The sequence below is a fragment of the Ascaphus truei genome, chromosome 2 (assembly GCF_040206685.1).
Source record: "Ascaphus truei isolate aAscTru1 chromosome 2, aAscTru1.hap1, whole genome shotgun sequence".
Taxonomy (NCBI): domain Eukaryota; kingdom Metazoa; phylum Chordata; class Amphibia; order Anura; family Ascaphidae; genus Ascaphus; species Ascaphus truei.
In genome coordinates, this window is record NC_134484.1 from 397,020,851 (window position 1) to 397,042,476 (window position 21,626).

Sequence of the window (21,626 nt, forward strand, 5' to 3'; positions counted from 1 at the left end):
AAAAAAAAAAGTGTGTATATGCTAACATGATAATTTGATACATGTATCTTTCTGTGTTTTTCCTAGGTGTCTGTAGAAACCAAATATGGAAGGTCACAATTAGTAAGTAAATTCTTAAATTCCGTATGCACTGAATGCCTTTACATATCTCACACAGGTTCCTTCTGTCTAATATATCAGGGGTGCGCTAACTGGGGGGGAGGGGGGGCCGGCTGTTATAGAGGTCCCGCGCTCTCCACCCAGGCATTTAAATTAAATGATGGGGGGACCACGCAATGCCTCTATAATACACTTGCCTTCCCTTCCAATGACGTGTCGTCATGGTAACACAGCGTCAAATGATACCGCGGGGTCACGTTACCATGGCAACGTGACGTCACATGACCCCGCATGCCATTTGACCCGAGGAGAGCAGGCAGTTGTGCGCACGGGGAAAAGTTTGTGCACCCCTGTAATATATGATGCATCATTTAAAGATTTAATTTTGTACATTAAAAATGTTTTTCTTTTTTTCAACCTGGTTTTATTCTTGATTGTGAAATTCTCCAGTGGGTTATGGAAAAATATTAATGTCTCTTTCTGTGATTTAAAAAATATATATAATCCTATAACTTATCCCTGACCAGTTTTGTAATGGTTGATGCATCTTTCCTTAAAGCAGTAGTTCAAGCTGCCGTTTTTAAATAAAAAAACAATTTCCATTCAATATGTGCATCAATACAATCTACACACTGACAAGTGATTAGCTAAGTTGCCGATCGATCCGTTCTCCTGTGATCTCTCGGCTAAGATTTGGCTCGGGGTTCACTAAATGCGTGTCAGTGCAGCAAACGAGTACACAAATATACAAATACTTGCCTAGGCAAGTAAAGAGCCGCTGTAAACCAGCACTCACGGTCAATGGTAGGTGTAATGATTTTAATAATGAAACATGAATTTTATTAGGGTATACAACATAAAATACTGATGGACAAACATAGACATGTAAACATCACAGTGATAAAAGCTCAATATGAAACTAGGGAAGGATGGTGAGCACTAGCTAATAAGGGTAAATGCCCCTAATATAGACTACAATATCCCATACAGGAGGGGGAGAATAATGTATAGTGTGGTAGCTGTAATGCTCTTGAGGTTTAGTTCAATACCCAAACCCTAATTCTGGAGGGGAGGGGGGTTCACATCAATCGTCTGAAATTAATCCTAAATCATAAATTATAGCAAAATGCTAGGTCGGCTAAAGTCACCAGAGTGGAATGCTAGTTCAGCAGAACAAGTTGAAACTCACCTGGGTTGCCAAAATAGTGGATAGATCAAATCACAATCTAGAGATGGTAATAGGTGAGTTCTATTTGGTATTACTCAATCAGTATTTTATGTTGTATACGTTCTATTACAATCATTGTATCTACCATTGACCGTGAGTGCTGGTTTACAGGGGTGTTTTTCTTGCCTAGGTATTTCTATATTTGTGTATTCTTTGCCCCTAGCAAGCACTAGACTGTAGCAAGAGCTTCTATTCTCCCCTCTCCCCTACCCCAGTTGACATTCAGCAGAAGAGTACCCAAGATGCAAAGTTCTGTGTGGGAGATCATGTGACCAGGCAGTCACTAGATACAATAGGTTCACTGCTAAGGAGAGGGCAGGGCTCAAACGAGTGTGCCAGAACCTGTTTCATAAGAGGAATGGGATGGGACTTTGTTAAGGGTTACTATAGAAACAAAAAATGCTTGTTACATACTAATTTTATTTTTTAAATGCTACAAGTATTTTCTCATAGTACATAACTGATTTATTAAAAAAAAAAAAAAAAAACACGTAGAAATAATATTGCTTGAACTGCAGCTTTAAGGAAGGTTTGAGGCGTAACTTCTAACCTGTAATGAGAGCAGTACAAACTTCTACATTTATGCTGAAATTTTGCAATAACAAAGCTATTATATGATTGACGTGATGGGGAAGGTGTTAAATGGCAGATTGCTTTCACTTTATTCATACTTTAATATACTTAAAGCTGCAATCCCGGGGCAAAAATTGAGCTTTGCATAATTGGGACCAAGGAGCCCCAGTATTGAACTGCGCTACTTTCAGCTCAAGCGACCCATGAGTTACTGAGATACTTATCGTGTTATCTGCCGGCGTCTCATGGGAAATCCAATATGGCCGTCGCTGTTTTACCAATAGAAAGCTCAACTGATGACTGTTATTTTTTTTAATTGTCCTATAGATCCAGCGAGATTTAAATGCCTGTATCGTTTCCCAAGCTTGACTACCGGCAATTAACCACGTAATTGAGTGTACTGGGGATCCCAGAGCTGAAAAAAGCATGGCTCTGGCGAATTAAGACATTTGTCCCTGACCCGAACACCACCGACATTCCGCCGCAGGGACATTTATTTATTTATTCAACTTCAAATTTTTTTATTGGAGAAACAAATTCGTACATTGTAACACCGCCCATTGCATGCAGTGTCCAATTTTTTTCTAACAATTGTGTCAAATACACATGTACTAGTTACTACCACGTACAATACCATGACAGACTAGACGAACTAGACAACGGACAGGGGGGGGGGGAAGGCGGAGGGGGGGGGAGTGAGGTGGCAGGAGGGCCGAGTGACTCCCGATCGCCGAGTGCGCTCGTGCTCGAGGAACCTTCAACCGTCCTGCCGCCTTGCGTCCTTCATTTTATCCGCGGCTAGCTCACGACCTTCCTTGTAGCTGGGGGGCTGTCGTTAGTGGGGGCTGTCGACTACCTGTACGTCCCTAAGTGATGTCAGGTCCCTGCCCCCCCAAAGGAAACACATCTAGAGCTATCAAAGAAAGATTGCCGTGGCATCTACCCCTGGGATATCAGTCTGTGCCAACCACGGCGCCCAGATTTTAGGAAATTTGTGCCGGTGTCATTAACTAGACTTATTAACTGTTCCATCCGACAAACGTGCCAAATTCTGTTTCTGATCTTGGGGATAATTGGAACTTCTGGTTGCTTACATAATGCTGCGATCTCGCATTTTATGGCGGTTGCGAAATGCGCGATCAATTTATGCGTCACATTTGATAGACCCTGGATCCGCCTGCCCAACAGGAACACCCACAGGTCCAGGGGGATCTCCCAACCGAGAATCCGCTGTAACCAGTCTCTAATCTGTTCCCAAATCGGGAGCACCTTGGGGCAAGACCACAGCATGTGTCGCAAATCTGCCACCTCCCCACATTGCTTTGGGCAGAGTGGGGAGTAGCCCCGAACAAATTTAGCCAATCGAGCTGGGGTGTAGTACCACCGCATGAGGACCTTATATGCGCTCTCCTTTACTGTGGTGCAGATTGAGCTTTTCGCTGCTGCTTGGATAATCTTATCCCAGTCTTCGTCCTCTAGCGTTTCCCCTAGGTCTGTCTCCCACTGTCTGATGTAAGTCAGTCTAGTTGCACTAGCCGTTTCAGGACAGATCACTTCCCTGTACATTCGAGATGTAAGTCCCCTTGTGTCCGTACCTCTGGAACACAGCTGCTCGAAATTTGTTCTCGCTGGCCTGATCGGTGTTTTGTTATAAAAGTCTCTGATCTGGAGGTATCTAAAGAATTCTTTATTTGGGATAGGCTTTGAGGCCCTAATTTGCTCAAAAGTTTGGATATATTTCCTACCCTCCAGATCTTTAAATCGGGTAATCCCTGACTGTGTCCAAATTAATAAATTGTTGCTATTCATCCCTGGAGCGAAATCTGGGTTACCTGTGATTGGCGTAATGAGTGATGCTTTAGTGGTCAAGTTACAGCTAAATTTAGTAGCCTCCCAAACTCTTAGTGAGCTGGCAATGGTCTGGAGCGGTATTCCTATCTTGCTTAACCCGCCTTTGGGTAACCAGATCAGGTTTTGGATTTCAATTGGTGCACAACATGCTTTCTCCCGCTCCACCCATCTCCGTAGGCTTGGGTCTGTGTGCCACTGGAGAATTTGAGCCAATTGGGCCGCTTTGTAATAGGCTAACAAACAAGGTACCGCTAAACCTCCTCGTACCGTGGGTCTTTTCAGGATACCCTGTGCAATCCTGGGGTTTTTCTTATTCCAAATAAATTTCATGATTAGTGACTGTAGGGAGAGGATGTCTGAATATATTATAGGGATAGGCAGACTCTGGAAAAGATATAGCATCTTTGGGAGGAGGTTCATCTTCACGCTATGTATCCTACCAATCCACGAGATGCCCCCTTTCATCCATATTCTGAGATCTTCCCCCAATGCCTTAATCAACCTGGGAAAATTTGCTTTATATAATGTTTTGTAATCCCTTGTGAGGTATACCCCTAAATATTTGATAGCGGAGGTTTGCCATTTAAAGTTAAAGTTGATGTCAATCAGTTTTTCTACATTTTTGGGTAGGTTTATGTTGAGGGCTTCGGATTTGGACTGATTGATATTAAAGCCCGAAATTTGGTTAAATTTGCTCAGGATTCCGAACAGGTTGGGAAGGGACGTGAGAGGTTTGGAGATTGTTAGGATGACATCATCCGCGTATAATGCTGCTTTGTGCTCCTGATCACTGATGGAGATCCCTGTAATATCTGGATTGTTTCGGATGTGTGCCCCTAGCGGTTCTATACAAAGGGCAAACAGCAACGGCGACAGCGGGCACCCCTGTCTCGTTCCGCTTCTTATGTGAAATTGATGCGAAGCCCTGGTGTCTCACCCTCGCCGTCGGTCCCTCATACAGCGCCAGGATAGCTCTCAGGAGGCGTCCCCCAAAGCCAAACGCTCATAATGTTTCTGTTAAGTAGGGCCAATCTATCCTATCAAAGGCTTTCTCAGCGTCCAGACTAAGCACCATGGATTGTATGTTTTTCTTTTGAGCCAGATCGATCAAATGAATGATTCTCCTGGTGTTGTCTGCCGCCTGTCTACCTCCGATAAACCCCACATGATACGCATGGATTAACCTGGGAAGAACGCTACCCACCCTGTTCGCTATAAGTTTGGAGTATATTTTTACGTCTGAATTAATCAGAGAAATCGTCCGGTAGCTCTTGCAGTCTGCCGGGTCCTTTCCAGGTTTGTGGATCACAGAGATTGAAGCTTGGAGCATCTGAGCTGGGAAGGAGGCCCCTTCTAGAATTCCATTAAACAGATTTAGCATATGTGGGGCTAACGTTTTGGCATACTTCTTGTAATATAGATTAGAGAAGCCATCTGGTCCCGGCGCTTTGGCCGGTTTTAATGCTTTGATAACTTCTGATAGCTCTTCGAGTGTGAAGTCTGCTTGGAGCGCCTCTCTTTCGGCCCTTCCCAAGGTCGGTAATTTTTGCCTCTTTCAGAAAGGAGTTCAACATGTCCCCCGTTTTAGTGTTATGGGTGACCTTATCTCCATTATAGAGTTTCTCGTAGTAAATTTTAAATTCCTCCACGGTTTTCCCAGGTATGGAGGTCAGGTCACCCTTTTGATCCCGAATAGCGTGAGTGTGGTAATTTGGAAGCTTATTTTTTAGCTTATTGGCAAGTAGGGTATCAGGTTTGTTAGCCTTTTCATAAAATTTTCGCCTAGACCAAGCCATTTCCTTGGGAGGAGAGGAGGAGATTGAGTTTTGTTTTGGTGTCTAATAGCTGTTTCAGCATATGGTTCTGTTTATTTGTTTTATGCAGAGTAGAGAGCTCTGCTAGTTGTGCTTCTAAATCCTTAATCTTTTTTTCACGCTCCCTTTTACGTTTGGCGGCCAAATTCATTAATATACCTCGGAGGGTTGCCTTATGGGCCTCCCACAGCGTGGAGTGTGACGTCACACTCCCCTCATTCTCCTCAAAATATTCCTTAATTTTGCCCTCTATCTCCTTCCCCAGGTCAGGTATTTTTAAGAGGATCTCATTAAGCCTCCAGTTCGCTCGAGGTCTGTCTAGCGGAACGAGTGTGCACCGCAGCTCTATTGATGCGTGGTCGGACCATGAAATATCATAGATCTCTGAGCGAGAGACCCCGGGGACCAATCTATTAGACGCAGGGAAGTAATCTATCCTGCTGTAACTGTTATAGGGGTGGGAATAGAACGTGTATTCTCTTACTCTCTGATGTTGTTCTCGCCATATGTCGAGAAGCTGACAGTCTTTTAGTCCCTTTGTCAATGTTAGCACCTCCTGTCTATGGGTTTTGGTAGTGGGCGTACATCTGTCTAGAACTGGATTTAGGGCTCTGTTCAGGTCACCGGCCACTATGGTGTTTCCTCTAGCTACCTTACGGAGCTTGTTAAAGAATATGTGGAAGAAGTCAGTCGCATTTTCGTTAGGTGCATATATCACTGCGAGGGTTATAGGGTTCTCGCGTATGGATCCCGTCACTTTGAGGTATCTGCCTTCCTTGTCACTATATGTATTCTCCTTAATGAACGGTATATGGTTATGGAACAAGATGGCTACCCCTCTTTTTTTTAACCCTTGCAGAGGAAAGAAAATGTACCCTGAAGTCTTTGTCAAAGTATTTGGGACAGTTTGATTTAGAAAAGTGTGTCTTGTAGGAGTAATACCTCTGCCCCTTTACGTTTGTAGTCTCTGAATGCGACCCTTCTTTTTGCTGGGCTATTGAAACTCTTAACATTATGGGATATAAACACAATTTCCTTACTCATTGGTAGCGGTATATCGGACATTCTGCGACACCTTGCTCGTATCTTGATCAGCCATTCCACGGTTGAGGTTACAGCTCTCATTTGCTTCCCACATCTCACTGCACTCGCCTGCAGGGGCAAAGGGGGGGAGGGGGGGGACACAAAGGGGGAAGGCAGGGTATACATAAACACAACACAACATTTAATAACTTTGGACAGTTCTCAACGTCCTCTCTCCGTCCTCCTCACGTCGAGCCCTCCGCCTTTGGGTCCTCGTGCCCTGTATGAGCTGACCCAAAGGGCTTCGCTAGGGCCCTGAAGACTTCTACTCTTCATCCCCAGCGCGGGGCCCATGCCAACTTCCGAGCAGGTCTTCCTCCCCAGCTCCCACCCCGCTCTTGAACTAACTTTATAAAAAGGATAAAACCAACTGTATTAACTGAGGCCAACCTAACTCCCATTCTTTCAGGAATCCCTTACCATATGGGTCCCACTGTAATTCACTGTGCTGTCTTCCGGCTACTCCTCGCCGCCCTCCCCTGCTACTGGGGTCCTAATTATCAGTTATACTGTAGGTGTCCCCCTCCGTTCTGATTTGTAGGCATGTGCGACCGCTTCCTGTATGTTGCTCTCCTCCTCTCCGCCTCTACTCCTCCTGGCCCCCCCTTACCCTACTGTTGTCCTTCCTATCACCGCCCTGAGTTCCTCTACCTCTAATTCCACCTGCTGTACCTTCTAATCATCTCTCTGCTTCTGCCCGCCTCACCTACTGTTTCCCTACTTTCAACTGTACCATATCCTATCTCCAACACCTCTCCATCCCTTCCCTAACGCACTCACCCCTTTCAATCACCTCCGTCCCTCCCCTTGCTGCTACTTTCTACCTCCCCCGACCAACATCACTCAATCCGTAACTTGCTCAATCGTCCCTATCACTTCCCTTACCTCCATCTACTACCTATCTGACCTTTCTACCTCTCTGCCCTCTTACTCATGCCTTCCTATCTCTTCCTTCCGTCCCCTCCGCTCCCTCTTTCCACTCCTATCACTCTCCCTCCTCCTGCACCTACTTGTCTCCTTTTACTCTTACCCCCCTCCTCCCTGCCCTTCCCTAACCCCTCCTCTTCCCCCCCTTCTCCTCCGCAATCTTCCAGTGTCTTTCCTTGATCCATCTAACCTGGAATCCAACTTTCGCTGTCCGTCCTTCATCTTAACGTCCCCCTACCTTCCGCTCTTCCTTGTATCCAAATTTTCTTGTGGGGCCTCACTTATTGCACCTATCCTGCCCTCTAAATCCTGCATTGGCTCCTTTTGTTGGAGCCGCGCAGCTTTCTCGCGCTGCCGGGTCATCGTGCAGCATCTCTGCTGCCATTTTTTTGAAATTGTTGCCGAAGCTGCCAACTGTCCATCTTATTGCCCGCTTGCGTCCGAGGCTGCACGCTGACAGGCGCGCCATCGCCGCCTCTTGGGTCCTTCCGGCTAGGCCGCTGTGCCAGGTGACGTTGCTTGCCCCCTCCAAGACAGCGTCTGCGCTGATGGATCCACTTCCGCTCGGTGACGTCCTTCCGGGACGCCGCCATTTTGGATCCTGTGTTTCGCCTGAGCGGAAGTGTGCGCGCCTTCTCCCGCTTTCCGCCTTCGCCTACATTCCGGCTCCTGCGTTCCAGCTTGGTCTCCAGCTGCCTCGTGCGTCTACGGCACCATCTTGAGCAATGGAGATCCACTCTTGGGCACAGGACTCAGGGGGAACCACCGCCAGCAGCCGTATTCCAAGATTTCTTCCACCCTGTCCATAGCAGGTAAGTGGCAGTATTATTTTTACAGCGGACAATGTCTCTACCGGTTAAGAGGGTGTAGCCACGAGGGGTCCCTTCTTCAAGTATACAATGGGATTAGGTTGGACCTTGACAACAGCGTAACCGAACTGCTGCGCAACTTTTAACTGGGGAAGCGTCCTCTAGACGCTCTCTCTCTCTGTGTTCTGGAGGTTCTAGGGCTTTGCGACCAAATGGGGTCTGGGGGTGAGTTCTCCAGTCCTGCCTCGGCAGGGGCCTCTCCCAGGCCGAGTTTGTGCAGGAAGGCGGGTCCTTCTATTTCTCTCACCGTGAGAGCTTTGCCTCTGCGGGCGACCAGAAGGCCGAAGGGGAAGGTCCACCTGTACCTGTCCCCTTTCTCCCTCAGAACCTTAGTTATAGGCATCAGGTTTCTCCTGCGGGCGAGCGTTACTGGGGACAGGTCCTGGAAGATTGTCAGCTGTGCCCCCTCAAATTCCACAACTGTCAGGGGCCTTGTTTTCTGCAGGACTGCTTCTTTAGACCGGTAATAGTGCATACGAAGCACTACATCCCTGGGCTGCTCATTTTGGAGCGGTTTGGCCCGCAGGGCCCTGTGACATCTGTCCATAGCTAAATTTTCTTTTGGGCTGTCAGGGAGCATTGTTTCCAGCCATCTGGAGATGTCCAGCACACTCTCCGGGATTCCTCTTATCCTAAGGTTGTTCCTTCGGTCCCTATTCTCGGAGTCCTCCTGACGCTCCCTGAGCTCATTAATTTGGTCTTGAAGGTCCGCAAACTTTTTGTCCTGCCTCCTGATTGCCCTGATAGAGTGATCCACTTTTGTTTCCAGGGCCCCTGTTCTTTCCCCCAGACCGGTCACCTCTCTCTTTACTTCTCTGATCTCTGCCTGTAGTAGTGACTTGAGGTCAGTGTATAACCTCGTAAAGTCACATTGTCTGACTGGCATTAGTGCTTGATTATCCAGGTCTTCTTCCTCCCCGTCCGGCTCTGTTTCCGATCCAGCAGTTGAAACGGGCGCCATTTCTGAGCCTGCACCACCCGGCTGGGATCTGCCGAAATATTCCGGTAGCCCCTTCTTTTTGGCTGTTTTCATGCCTTTCTTAGACATCCTTGTTGTTAGGGGATATATTGGTGATGTTTTGGTACGATTTTTGCTGTGCTAATACAGTGGTTTTGCTTCTGTTATATTTAAAGTGGGGCAGGGAGCATTTGACTTATGCGACCATACTCCTTGCCGTCGCGCATGCGCCTCCGCAGGGACATTTTGCTGTGGGACACTTCGCCGCGATGTCTGCTTCTGTGCCCAACGCAACAAGCCAGGTCTGCCGTGCCTGACCACCTGCTCCGACAACTGCATGTCTAAATGTCCCGGGATATTTAAACACGCAGTTGTCGGAGCGGCAATCCTGGCTTGGCTTGTTGGGTCGGGTGCACGGTGGACCAGACAAAGTGTCTCGCGACTAGCTGCCTTCTGGCAAAGTGTCCCAGTGCTAGAATGCCGTGGCGTTTTGGTCGCTGCCAAACAGCCACGGCGAAACATCTGGCTCCCGATCCCCATTTTACAGAGCTATGAAGACAAAAATCGTGAAAAATAAATAAGGCTAGATTGTTGCTTTAATATATTTGGCAATGGTGTTATTGGATTTACTTTTATATTTTGGTTAGGTGTGTGCCTGTGTGTGCCTTACAGTTTTTTTTTTTACGAAACTTTTAACAGCTTAATATTTTTTTTTTTTTTTTTAAAGTGCATCTGTTAACTACAGTAAAAATCCTATTGCAGTTATTTGTGTTACTTTGGCACATTAAAGAGTGAGATTTTTCGGGCTTGTAATTCAGATTTTTATAACTATTTTGTTTTTGTTTTTTGTTTTGTTTTTACTTTCCTTTAGTCGTTATTCCAGAGATTTTTATGACCGATATGCAAAAAGCCAAGATAAGTCTGTGGTAAATAAGATGCAGCAGAAATACTGGAAAACAAAGCAGACTCTGATCAAGGTTACTGGAAAGAAAGAAGATGAACATGTTGTAGCCTCCGATTCAGATCTAGATTCTAAATTAGAGGTTTGTATTGAATATTTTTTCGCTTGCATCTAAACTACACAGTCTGCTTTCTAGAATATTTCTCACAGTGTGCTCATTTGCATGTCATTGTAACTTCCCAGAATGCCTAGCTGCACTAGAAGAATTGCATGCTAGGAGATAATGGTAATAATATACATAGAAAGGTGCCCTACCGAATGCACTCGTGTGAGAATGTGAAATGGATATAGTGGAAGTAAAACCCTTTTATTATTAATTAAAAATATTTATGTAAGGGATCAGGTGTACAGTTCCATGACCTGTCCCAAAGAAATAAACCACACCCTGTTAAAGCTTCTGATTTAAATATGCATTAGCGGAGAATATGGCTCCTGGGTCTATCCAAGTATCCCCTGTAGTGTTATGGGGGTAGCTCCCCTCTAGAACCTAGTCATAGCATAATTATTTACCCACAGTTGAGTTGGCCATTTCACATTCTCACAACACAAGTGCATTCGGTAGGGCACCTTTCTATGTATATTATTCGTGTTTGCTCTTGGTCCTACATTGCACCTTAGTGTATCCTATTCTTTTTCTATCTCAAAGGCTGATGCGGACATCCTTTTTCCCATCTTACCCCAATCCCTTCTATGCATAGGAGATAATGGTGTAAGCAGGGTTGCAGACCTGTCTGAGATGTGAATGTGCTAACCAGTGATATATTCATTTGGTGTATGCTATATAGTGGAGGGTTTTGTCACTTTTTGTTACCCATCATAATTTATTTAATGTGTGGTAGAATATTTTAAACATTAGTTGGAATAACGATCATGTTAACATATATAGGCATTAGATTGGTAACCACCTCATTAAAATGAAACCACAAACGTGGACACATTCTGCGTGATGAAGTTGGGATATAATGGCTACACCCTAGCCAACAGTTTTCATTGCTTGCTTTGTAAGCTGAAAACGAAGACAGTCTTGGTCCTAGTGACGCACTCCCATATCCCAACTCTTTTTTTGTAATGGCTCCTACCACTTTAATTAAGTAAGTCTCCCTCGATTAGGGGTGAGCAAATTGGGGGCGTGAGATTTTCTAGGGGGCGTGCGGTGGTTAGAGGTCCCGCGCGCTTCCCCAATGCATTTAAAGTAAATGCAGGGGAACCGCGCAAGGCCTCTGTAACATCCCTTACCTTGACTTTCAGTAACACAGCGTCACGTTACCATGGCAACATGTCACATGACCCTGCGGCGTCGATTTGACGCCGCAGCCAAAGTAAGGGGGGTGGGACAGCATGAAGGGAGGCGCAGGAGGAAAAGTTTGCGCAAACTTTTTGCCCTGCGCCCTCCCCCCCAGTGTTTGCGCCCCCCTCTCCTTGTATCAAGCGTCAAATGACGCCGTGGGTCATGTGATGCCACGTCATGTGAACCTGCGGCGTGACGCCGCATTGCCATGGCGACGCGTCACCCGAAGCCGTCTGAATCAAGTGAGTTACAGAGGCCTCGTGCGGTCCCCGGCACTTAATTTAAATGCCTTGAGGAAGAGCGCAGGGCCTCTGTAACCGCCACGCACCCCTGCCTTACGATATGTGTTCTGCAGTGAGTTAGTGGACTTTTGCATTTTTTTTATAGCATTTGATGGCTTTATTTGGAAAAGGGATGAAAGATGGCTGTGCTTTTTGTGCTGATCACAGAATGAGTTTCTGGACTTGCTGTTTGTTTAAGTTGTAGATAACTATGGAAAAGTAAACGAGCCAATCTATTTACTCTTTTTAATTATTTCGCTCTGGGTTTGCAAGAACAGCAGTGTTGGTTCATTGGGATACACACTATAATTTTCCTTTCACACCTCTACACAGACAGCATATTGCAGAATGTAGTCTAATTGCTGACAACCGTGTGCAATATTTTGTTACAGGTCATTTCATACTTGCTTATGATAACCTTGGGAAACATGTAACGTAGAGGCACATTATTCGATGCATGCCTGGCAAGTTATGGCACAAAAGAAATACACCTTTACTATGAGATGTGAATGATTTGCTTCAATTACACCCCCTCCCTCCCCCACACCCCCTCCACAGTTTAAAAAAAAAAAAAGCTGCAACTGTTACCTCCATATTTTGCAGTTTTATATTAAGATGAACTGGAAAACAAACGGCTATTTGTAGATATTAGAAGGCGAAAGCATAGACACGACTTATGCATTGGAAGATTTTTAATGAAGTGGACAACAGAAGGGTAGTGTTACCCTATTAAGAAAAAGGAGTGCAATAGAACTGTATATTTGCTTGTTTTCTAACATGTAAGTTGTCATATGGTGTTTAATGAATTATAAAATCTTTTTCACCATCCTACTCCTTTTTTTTTGTTTTTAATCGTTTTTTTTTTTTGCCACTTTCTGCCAAGTAACCATGGTAATTGTCAAATATCTTTGTTGTTTTTTTCCCCCCCCCAGCTTTTTCATTCAATTCAAAGGACATGCATGGAGTTATTGAAGGTGATTGAACAATATCAAAAACGAATTTGCTGTAAGTTGATTAATTCTGAATTTTAGCTGCTCTAAAATTCTGCAGGACGTGTACAGTATGTATTCTCTGACACCACATATGGGATATACATCACGGGTAACGTAGAGATTACTTGTTTCTTTCAGTCTTATAATAACGTGTGGGGGCTATTCCATAAGCACTATGAAGCCCTATCCCTTCGTGCAATGATTTGGGACAGAAAATGACTCATTAGCGTTTGCTACAGATTTCTACACATGTGATCTGCGTAATGCTGCATTTATTTACAGTATTTGCCTTCTTGTATTTTCCACACACACAACATGTAGGATCGCACACTGCAGATTAAAGGATTCTGGGTGTGGTGCACAAATGAAAGCTAAAAGTAATTGCAAGTGCCCAGGTCTGTTGGCAAAATTCCCTCAGGCTTAATCTTTCTTTATGCCAGTGCTTTGCATTGACAGAGGCAGAAGATAAGAGTGCATATATTTTGTAATACAGTATGTTCTTAAAGTGCAAACACAAGCAGGTGTTGTTTTTTTATTTTTTTAATAGTTCAAAATATCTTTGTAATAGCACTGTAGAAGCTAAAATACTTTTGCAAATGGAAAAGGCATGAAAACTGGGTTCTGTTTGCATAATGGGGGATTTTAATTATCCAGATATAGACTGGGGCAATGAGATTAGCGTTACAACAAAAGGAAACAGGTTTTTGGGGGTGCTTAAAGACAATTATATGACCCAAATTATTGAGGAACCAACCAGGAGAGGGGCAATACTAGGTTTGGTCGTATCAAACAATGTAGAAGTAATAACAAATATTCAAGTCCTGGAACATTTGGATAACAGTGATCATAACATGGTCTCATTTGAAATAAATTATCAAAAAATAGATTTCTTGGGTTCAACAAAAAAAGACCTTAAACATTAGAAAGGCAGATTTTACTAAACTGAGATCTAATCTAGTAGTAATACAATGGGATGATGTTTTTGCAGGGAAAAATATAGAAGATAAATGGGCAGTCTTTAAAACATTGTTAGAAATGCACACTTATCAGTGTATACCCTTGGGTAATAAGTATAAAAGAAATAAGTCAAAACCAATGTGACTAAATAAACAGGTAGGGGAGGAAATGGACAAGAAGAGGAAGGCGTTTAGATTCTTTAAGTCAGAAGGGACGGAGGCATCATATCAGAATTATAAGGAATGTAACAAAAATTGCAAAAGGGCAATCAAATTAGCAAAAATGGATAATGAAAAAAGGATTGCAATAGAAAGTAAGATCAACCCTAAAAAGTTCTTTAAGTACCTTAATAACAAAAAAATGAGAAAAGAAAATATTGGACCCTTTCAGTGTGAGATGGGTAGGCAGATTATTGGAGATTAGGAAAAAGATGAGGTATTAAACAAACTATTTGCCTCTGTGTTTACCAGGGAAGAATCAAGTTCAATAGTAGTGCCACAGGAGGAAGCCACAACCTCCATATTAATGAACAATTGGTTAACTGAGGAAGAAGTTCATAAGCGACTTGAAAAAATTACATTAAGGCACCTGGCCCTGATGGCATACAGCCAAGAGTTCTCAATGAGTTAAGCTCAGTAATAGCCAAACCATTATACAGGCATACCCCGGTTTAAAGACACTCACTTTAAGTACACTCGCGAGTAAGGACATATCACCCAAAAGGCAAACGGCAGCTCACGCATGCGCCTGTCAGCATGTCCTGAACAGCAATACCGGCTACCTACCAGTACCAAAGCTGTGCGCAAGTGGGGAGACTATAGAGCCTGTTACAAATGCGTTATTTACATCAGTTATGCATCGATAAGTGGGAAAAAGCTAGTGCTTCACTTTAAGTACATTTTACTTTACATAAATGCTCTGGACCCATTGCGTATGTTAATGCGGGGTATGCCTGTATTGAATATTCAAGGACTCCATTTTCACAGGCTCAGTACCACAAGATTGGCGTAAAGCAGATGTGGTGCCTATATTTAAAAAGGGAGCTAGATCACAACCGGGAAATTACAGACCTGTAAGCCTGACTTCAATAGTAGGGAAACACCTTGAAGGTTTAATACGGGATAATATTCAGGAATACCTAATGGAAAACAAAATTATTAGTAATAGTCAGCATGGATTTATGAAGGATAGATCTTGCCAAACTAACCTTATTTGTTTCTTTGATGAGGTAATTAGGAATTTAGACCAGGGTAATGCAGTTGATGTGGTCTACTTAGATTTTGCAAAGGCTTTTGATACGGTTTCACACAAGATGTTGGTGTACAAAATAAAGAAAATTGGACTCAGTAATAATATATGCACCTGGATTGAAAACTGGTTAAAGGACAGACAACAGCGGGTTGTCATAAATGGAACTTTTTCAGGTTGGGCTAAAGTCGTGAGTGGAGTACCTCAGGGATCGGTACTGGGACCCCTGCTTTTTAACTTATTGATTAATGACCTTGAGGTTGGGATCGAGAGAAAAGTCTCCATCTTTGCTGATGATACTAAATTGTGTAAGGTAATAGAATCAGAGCAGGATGTAATTTCTCTTCAGAAGGACTTGGAGAGACTGGAAACATGGGCAGGTAAATGGCAAATGAGGTTTAATACCGATAAATGTAAGGTTATGCATTTGGGATGCAAGAATAAAAAGGCGACTTACAAATTAAATGGAGATATATTGGGGGAATCCTTGATGGAGAAGGATTTAGGAATGCTTGTAGACTGCAGGCTTAGCAATAGTGCCCAATGTCATGCAGTAGCTGCAAAGGCAAACAAGATCTTATCTTGCATCAAACGGGCAATGGATGGAAGGGAAGTAAACATAATTATGCCCCTTTACAAAGCATTAGTAAGACCACACCTTGAATATGGAGTACAATTTTGGGCACCAATCCTAAGAAAAGACATGATGGAACTAGAGAGAGTGCAGAGAAGAGCCACCAAATTAATAAAGGGGATGGATATTCTAACTTATGAGGAGAGGCTAGCTAAATTAGATTTATTTACATTAGAAAAGAGGCGTCTAAAAGGGGATATGATAACTATATACAAATATATTCAGGGACAATACAAGGAGCTTTCAAAATAACTATTCATCCCACGGGCAGTACAAAGGACTCGGGGCCATCCCTTAAGGTTGGAGGAAAGGAAATTTCACCAGCAACAAAGGAAAGGGTTCTTTACAGTAAGGGCAGTTAAAATGTGTAATTCATTACCCATGGAGACTGTGATGGCAGATACAATAGATTTGTTCAAAAAAAGGTTGGACATCTTTTTAGATGGGAAAGTTATACAGGGATATACCAAATAAGTAAACATGGGAAGGATGTTGATCCAGGGATTAATCCGATTGCCAATTCTTGGAGTCAGGAAGGAATTAATTTTTCCCCTTAATGGGGTTTTTTGTTTGCCTTCTTCTGGATCAATAAGTAAGTATAGATATAGGATAAAGTATCTGTTGTCTAAATTTAGCATAGGTTGAACTTGATGGACCTATGTCTTTTTTTCAACCTCATCTACTATGTAACTATGTAACTGGGATGGTCAACTTGCTAAGCTTTTAAAATGGCCTATTTGACGTAAAAATTGCTGACAATGTCTACAAATTAAAAAGGCAGTTCCACTTCTGAAACACCTGTTCATGTCTTAAAGCAGCAGTTCAAGCTGTTGTTTAAAAAAAAAAAAAAAAAAAACATTCCATTCAATATGTGCATCAATACAATCTGCACACTGACAAATGATTAGCTAAATTGCCGATCGATCAGCGTAGATTCGGCTCGGGGGTTCACTAAATCCCTGTCAGTGTAGCAGAAGAGGGCCCAATATGCAAAGTTCTGTGGGGAAGGTCATGTGACCAGGCACCTTCCACTGTGCCTCAAGAAGAAGGTTTTTGACCAGAGTATTCTGCCTGGCTGTGCTCACGTATGGATGTGAAACGTGGTCCCAAAATACAAAGATTATTCAGAAGCTTCAGATGATGCAAATAAATGTAGAGCGATGTATGCTGGGTAATAACTGAAAAGCTAGGGAAAAGAATGAATGGGTTCAAAACCAAACAAAAGTCATTACAAGGGTGAAGAAATTCAAATGTCAGTTGGCGAGAAATGATCATCATTGGACAAAGATGGTACTTGACTGGATTTCAAGGGAAATTAAAAGACCAAGACGACGACCAAAAGTAAGATGGAAGGATGAAACCAGGAAACATTTTGGAGCAATGTGGAGGAAAGGCTTGCAACTGCAGTACCTGGAAAATCCTTGGGGGAGGCCTTCATCCAGCAGCGGATTGATAAGGGCTATAGATGATATAGATACCAAGGAAGGAAGTGCAACAGGAATAGTGTAGTATATTTATTCTCTCTGATATATTGAGACAGACTATAATTTACAATGTTAAAACAGCTGATCTGAAATGAACAATTCTCCTTTCTGGATGTCGTCTGTCAGCCGTCTGAGTGCAGAGAGGCTCGGAGTGCTTGAGGTAGTCGCTGCAGTGGGAGCATGGCTCACTTCCGGGTTGCGATCAAACTACAGGTACTTATGACAGACATTCTCCCTCACAAGGACCTGTAGTTTGATCACAACCAGGAAGTGAGCCACGCGCCCACAGGAACCGCTACCTCCAGCACCGCTAGCTACTCTGCACTCAGACGGCATCCAGAAAGGAGAATTGTTCATTTCAGATCAGCTGTTTTAAGGAGAAAGGAGGTTGTTTTTTTCCCCCTCTCTCGATGCAGTGCCCAACCCCCTCTACATACAACAGCAGCAGCGCCTGAGCTAACCACCTGCTTCTTGCTGTTCTTAACAGACTCTCCCTATTGATGGAGCTTATGAACATTAAGTACCACAAACATCTTTGACTCGTAATAGTGGTTACTGCCTGGACTGTACTTTGTGTTCTTCAGATTTATTTTCTTTTTATGTGTTCCTTTATTTTATTTTTAGTATAATTTTTTTTCTCCTTTTTGTTTCTTAAGTGTAAATATTGAACTTGTTAAATTGTATGCTTCTTCCGTTCTGTTTTTTTTTTTTTTTTTTTTTTTTTTTTTTTACTTGTCCTCTAGTTTTTGAATACTCTACTAATCCTACCTCCTGCACCACTATATGTATTATATTTCTGCTAACTTATTTTACTGGTTGATATGTTGTTTATTAATAAATTACTATTTTGTCTATACCTGTGAAATATGAATCCATAGGATATCCAAAATGTTGTACTATTGCAAGTAATCATGAATTGAAAAAATGTAATAGCATAATAAAATTGTATTCATAATTTTTGTAGGTTTTGCTAAATAAAAACCAAACATTTATTATTGCTGCTTTCTTTGTAAGGTTTTTCTAGCACCTAAAGGCAGGGTCGCCGACAGGGAGGGACAGTCGTGGCTGCGGGACTCGCCCCCACTGCCGGAGACACTAGACTTTATTGCCTGCAGGCAATAAGGGGCCTCCTCTTCCCCAGCCACCCCCCCCCCCCAATCCCCTGCAGGGCCCTCCCCTTTGCTGACTGACACATCTGGAAGGGGGATTCCTCAGGCTCTCATTCTGCAAGCCTCCACTAGTCCTGCAGGCCCATCTGAGGGGCCCAGATAAGCCTAGTTCCCCCTCTGCCCCCTCTCCAAGCCCAATAACCCCCTCCCCAAGACCAGTATTCCTTTTTACCACCTACCCAAGCATGGTGCCCCCTTATCCCTCCATCCCTAGGCCCAGCACCCCTGCATCTGCCCTACCGGGCCCCGTAGCCCTTTATACATCCTCCCCAGGCTTGTACTCCCTACATGCCCAGTACCCACTTATAACCCTCTCCCCAGGCCCCTTTCCTCCCCCTCCAGGACCTCCTTATACCACCCCCCCAGGTCCATTACCTCATTATTATAATCCCCCCAGTCCATTATGTCCTTATTTCCCCCCCTCCTCCCCATGTCCATTACCTCTTTATAATCCATTCATATGTTTATCCTGGGCCCAACAATTTCTGTTGCCGGCCCTGCCTGAAGGTGTTCAATCCTACATGGCAGAGAATTCTAGGTAGACTATAATGGATAAACACAGTAGCTTGGATAATGCCACATTGTAAGGAAACAGTTTATTTTTGTGACGCATAACAAGCCGTAAACATTTCTATTACACTGTGTGCTTTCTGCTTCTGCGATATTTCCTTGACCTACATATTCTATAGTGTTTCACATGAAATGATGATCAAACATATTTTCATGTAAAGAATATTCAACCTCAAAATCCATCTATTGCAATAAATAATACAGCAGATTAGCAGATATTGCAAACAGATATACTGTATTTAAAGTGAAAGGCTTCCGTGTATCCAAGCAGTCAGTTTATCAGATCTGGCAAGTTTATAGTAATTAATTTGCAGTATTTATATACAGTACTATTGTATGTAACTATTTGACTACTTCCTTTTCACTTTTGTTGTTCGAAATAACTTCGATGTAGCGTTTTCTTTCCAAAATGGGTAGCACATTTAAATTGCATATTCACTTCAAATATGATGAGGAAATCTGACATTTCAATGACCTCTGACCTATCTACTACCAAGACGGCTGTTTTTTTTTACTCCGCCTTTGTTTTACACATTGCAGTCTTAATATTTAAATGGTGCTATGTTTTTGCTTGAGCATGACTTTTAAATGGCAGAGAACTTGTTTTTGCCTCATTTCTGAATACCATTCATTTTTTTTTCTTTCTTTTGATAGTTCTATCGCAAGAGGAAAATGAACTAGGAAAATTTATTCGCGCTAAGGGATCCCAGGATAAAACGAGGGCTGGGAAAATGATGCAGGCCACAGGAAAGTCTCTCTGTTTCTCATCTCAACAAAGGTGTGTTGCGTGTTGCTCTGCAACATCATTAACTTGCCTCCGAGCGCTGCTGCTTTTTTATCATTCTGTTTAAATGCCAGAGAACATATTTTTTTATTTATGCATTTTAACAATGAATTGAACAATGTGTGAGTTGCCTGGTAGGTGCTGAGTGCGTTTCTGAGCACATGATGGTTAAATGGCACAAGCAAAGGCACTGATCAACTCTGCTTGATTGTGTTTACCCCACTAGGCGTGTCTCGGTGAAGAACAATCATGTAGTTTCATTAAACCAATTGGAAGATAAAAAATAAAATGAACCTAAGCTTCTTATTGCAATCCTTATGCAAGCAATGACTTGTCTACTTCTACACACAAATATTATGCAAAACAGCACATCCAAACGTCAGACTTTACAAGTAAATACTATAGATATTATCAGGATGGACCTATTATCTTGTCAAATCTGCTGCAATAAATCTCAGTGAAATTTAATATTAGTATACAGTGGGGGGGTTTGTCACTTTTTTTTACCCACCATTAGTTTATTATTTTTTTATTTAATGTCTGGTTATACCCACGTACCAGATTCAAGTTGCATAGCTTGGAACCAACCTCGCACAGATGAGACCAAAAGGTCGAAACAGCTGTCTGAGTAGGTTACTGGCAATGCATTTCTTAAACCCAGGCTGTGCTTAAAAGCTGTGTAATACGGCAGATATAAGCTTATACGGGTCCATGTCAAAATGAATGAGACGTAAAGAGTGACGCACACTGTTAATTTGCATGTTATTACCCAGAATCCCTTGCTGCAGTGGAAGCACTGTTTGCTAAGCGATAATGGAGATAAGCAGTTGCATACCTGTCTGAGACATGCAAATGCACCACAGGTGGTATTTTTATTTACTATATTTGTATACTAAAATTCACTTGCATACAGTGTCTTAAAAGGCAACTTAAAAGATCCCTGTAAAATATCATATTTTGCATCACTTCAGGCTACATTTAAGTATGAGACTACAAATGGTATCTGCTAGTGAGGACCATGTTGAAATAAGGTCAGGCGGCTGCTCATTGTAGGATAGGGTGTGGCTCAGGTTAGAATATGGCCCTGTCTGACAGCTGAAGCGATTAAGGTTTTGGTAATACAGTAGGAGCAAAAGCGGATGTCGTGAGCAGAACATAGGGGGCGTTTTAGGTATGTATTTGTGGATGAGGGCTGCGATGTAATGGGTTGTAGAGGCGCGGTGTCATTGAGACCTTTGTAAGTAATTACTAGGGTTTTAAATTGAATTCTAGCGGCTATGGGAAGCCAGTTTAGGGACATGAGCAGTAGAAGTGAAGCGGTGAGTGAGGTAGATGAGTCTGGCAGCAGCATTTTCGATGGATTGGAGTTGGGAGAGGCAGACGAGGGTAATGCCAACTAAGAAGCTAGCCGTAAACAAGGTGGGACAAGATGGGTGAGGGGATTTGGATTTTAGTTGCATCATGAGTGACAAAGGCATATTTGGGCGATATTTCGGAGGTGGATACGGCAGGACTTTGTAAGGGACTGAAAGTGAGGAATGAAGGAGAGATGACCCCTAGACAGCAGACTTGAGGTGTTAGGCTAAGGCCCCGCTGCACGCGCCCGCACGGCCGCCTTGCTTGCCGGCGGAGCGTGCAAGTCACTGCACCACGATCTGCGGTCTGCAGTGAACTTGTTTCGGCGCGGGGGGCGTGACCAAAACGGGTCGGGTGGGCGGGGCCATGGTGTGGGGGCGAGGCCGTTACACACAGGCACACACGTTAATAGACTGATAGATACACTTGCCATCCAATGGAGGAAGGGAGGGGGAAAGTAATAGGCACTGAAGCCTGACTCCTCTGACCCTTCCCTACAC

General features: G+C 43.4%; 1 protein-coding gene across 5 annotated transcripts in view; it reads left to right on the forward strand.

The window, feature by feature from the left end:
• ICA1 (islet cell autoantigen 1) overlaps positions 1 to 21,626 on the forward strand; it is an 87,759-nt gene that overhangs the window by 21,481 nt on the left and 44,652 nt on the right. For 4 of the 5 annotated variants that reach the window (XM_075587266.1, XM_075587263.1, XM_075587264.1 and 1 more), the window contains exons 2-5: positions 67 to 102; positions 10,274 to 10,445; positions 12,865 to 12,937; positions 19,641 to 19,764. In XM_075587266.1, the coding sequence (XP_075443381.1) occupies positions 86 to 102; positions 10,274 to 10,445; positions 12,865 to 12,937; positions 19,641 to 19,764 (386 nt within the window). In that variant the 5' untranslated portion in view covers positions 67 to 85. Of the gene's footprint in view, positions 1 to 66; positions 103 to 10,273; positions 10,446 to 12,864; positions 12,938 to 19,640; positions 19,765 to 21,626 lie in introns of those variants that run through there. The other variant, XM_075587267.1, reaches the window with a different exon arrangement.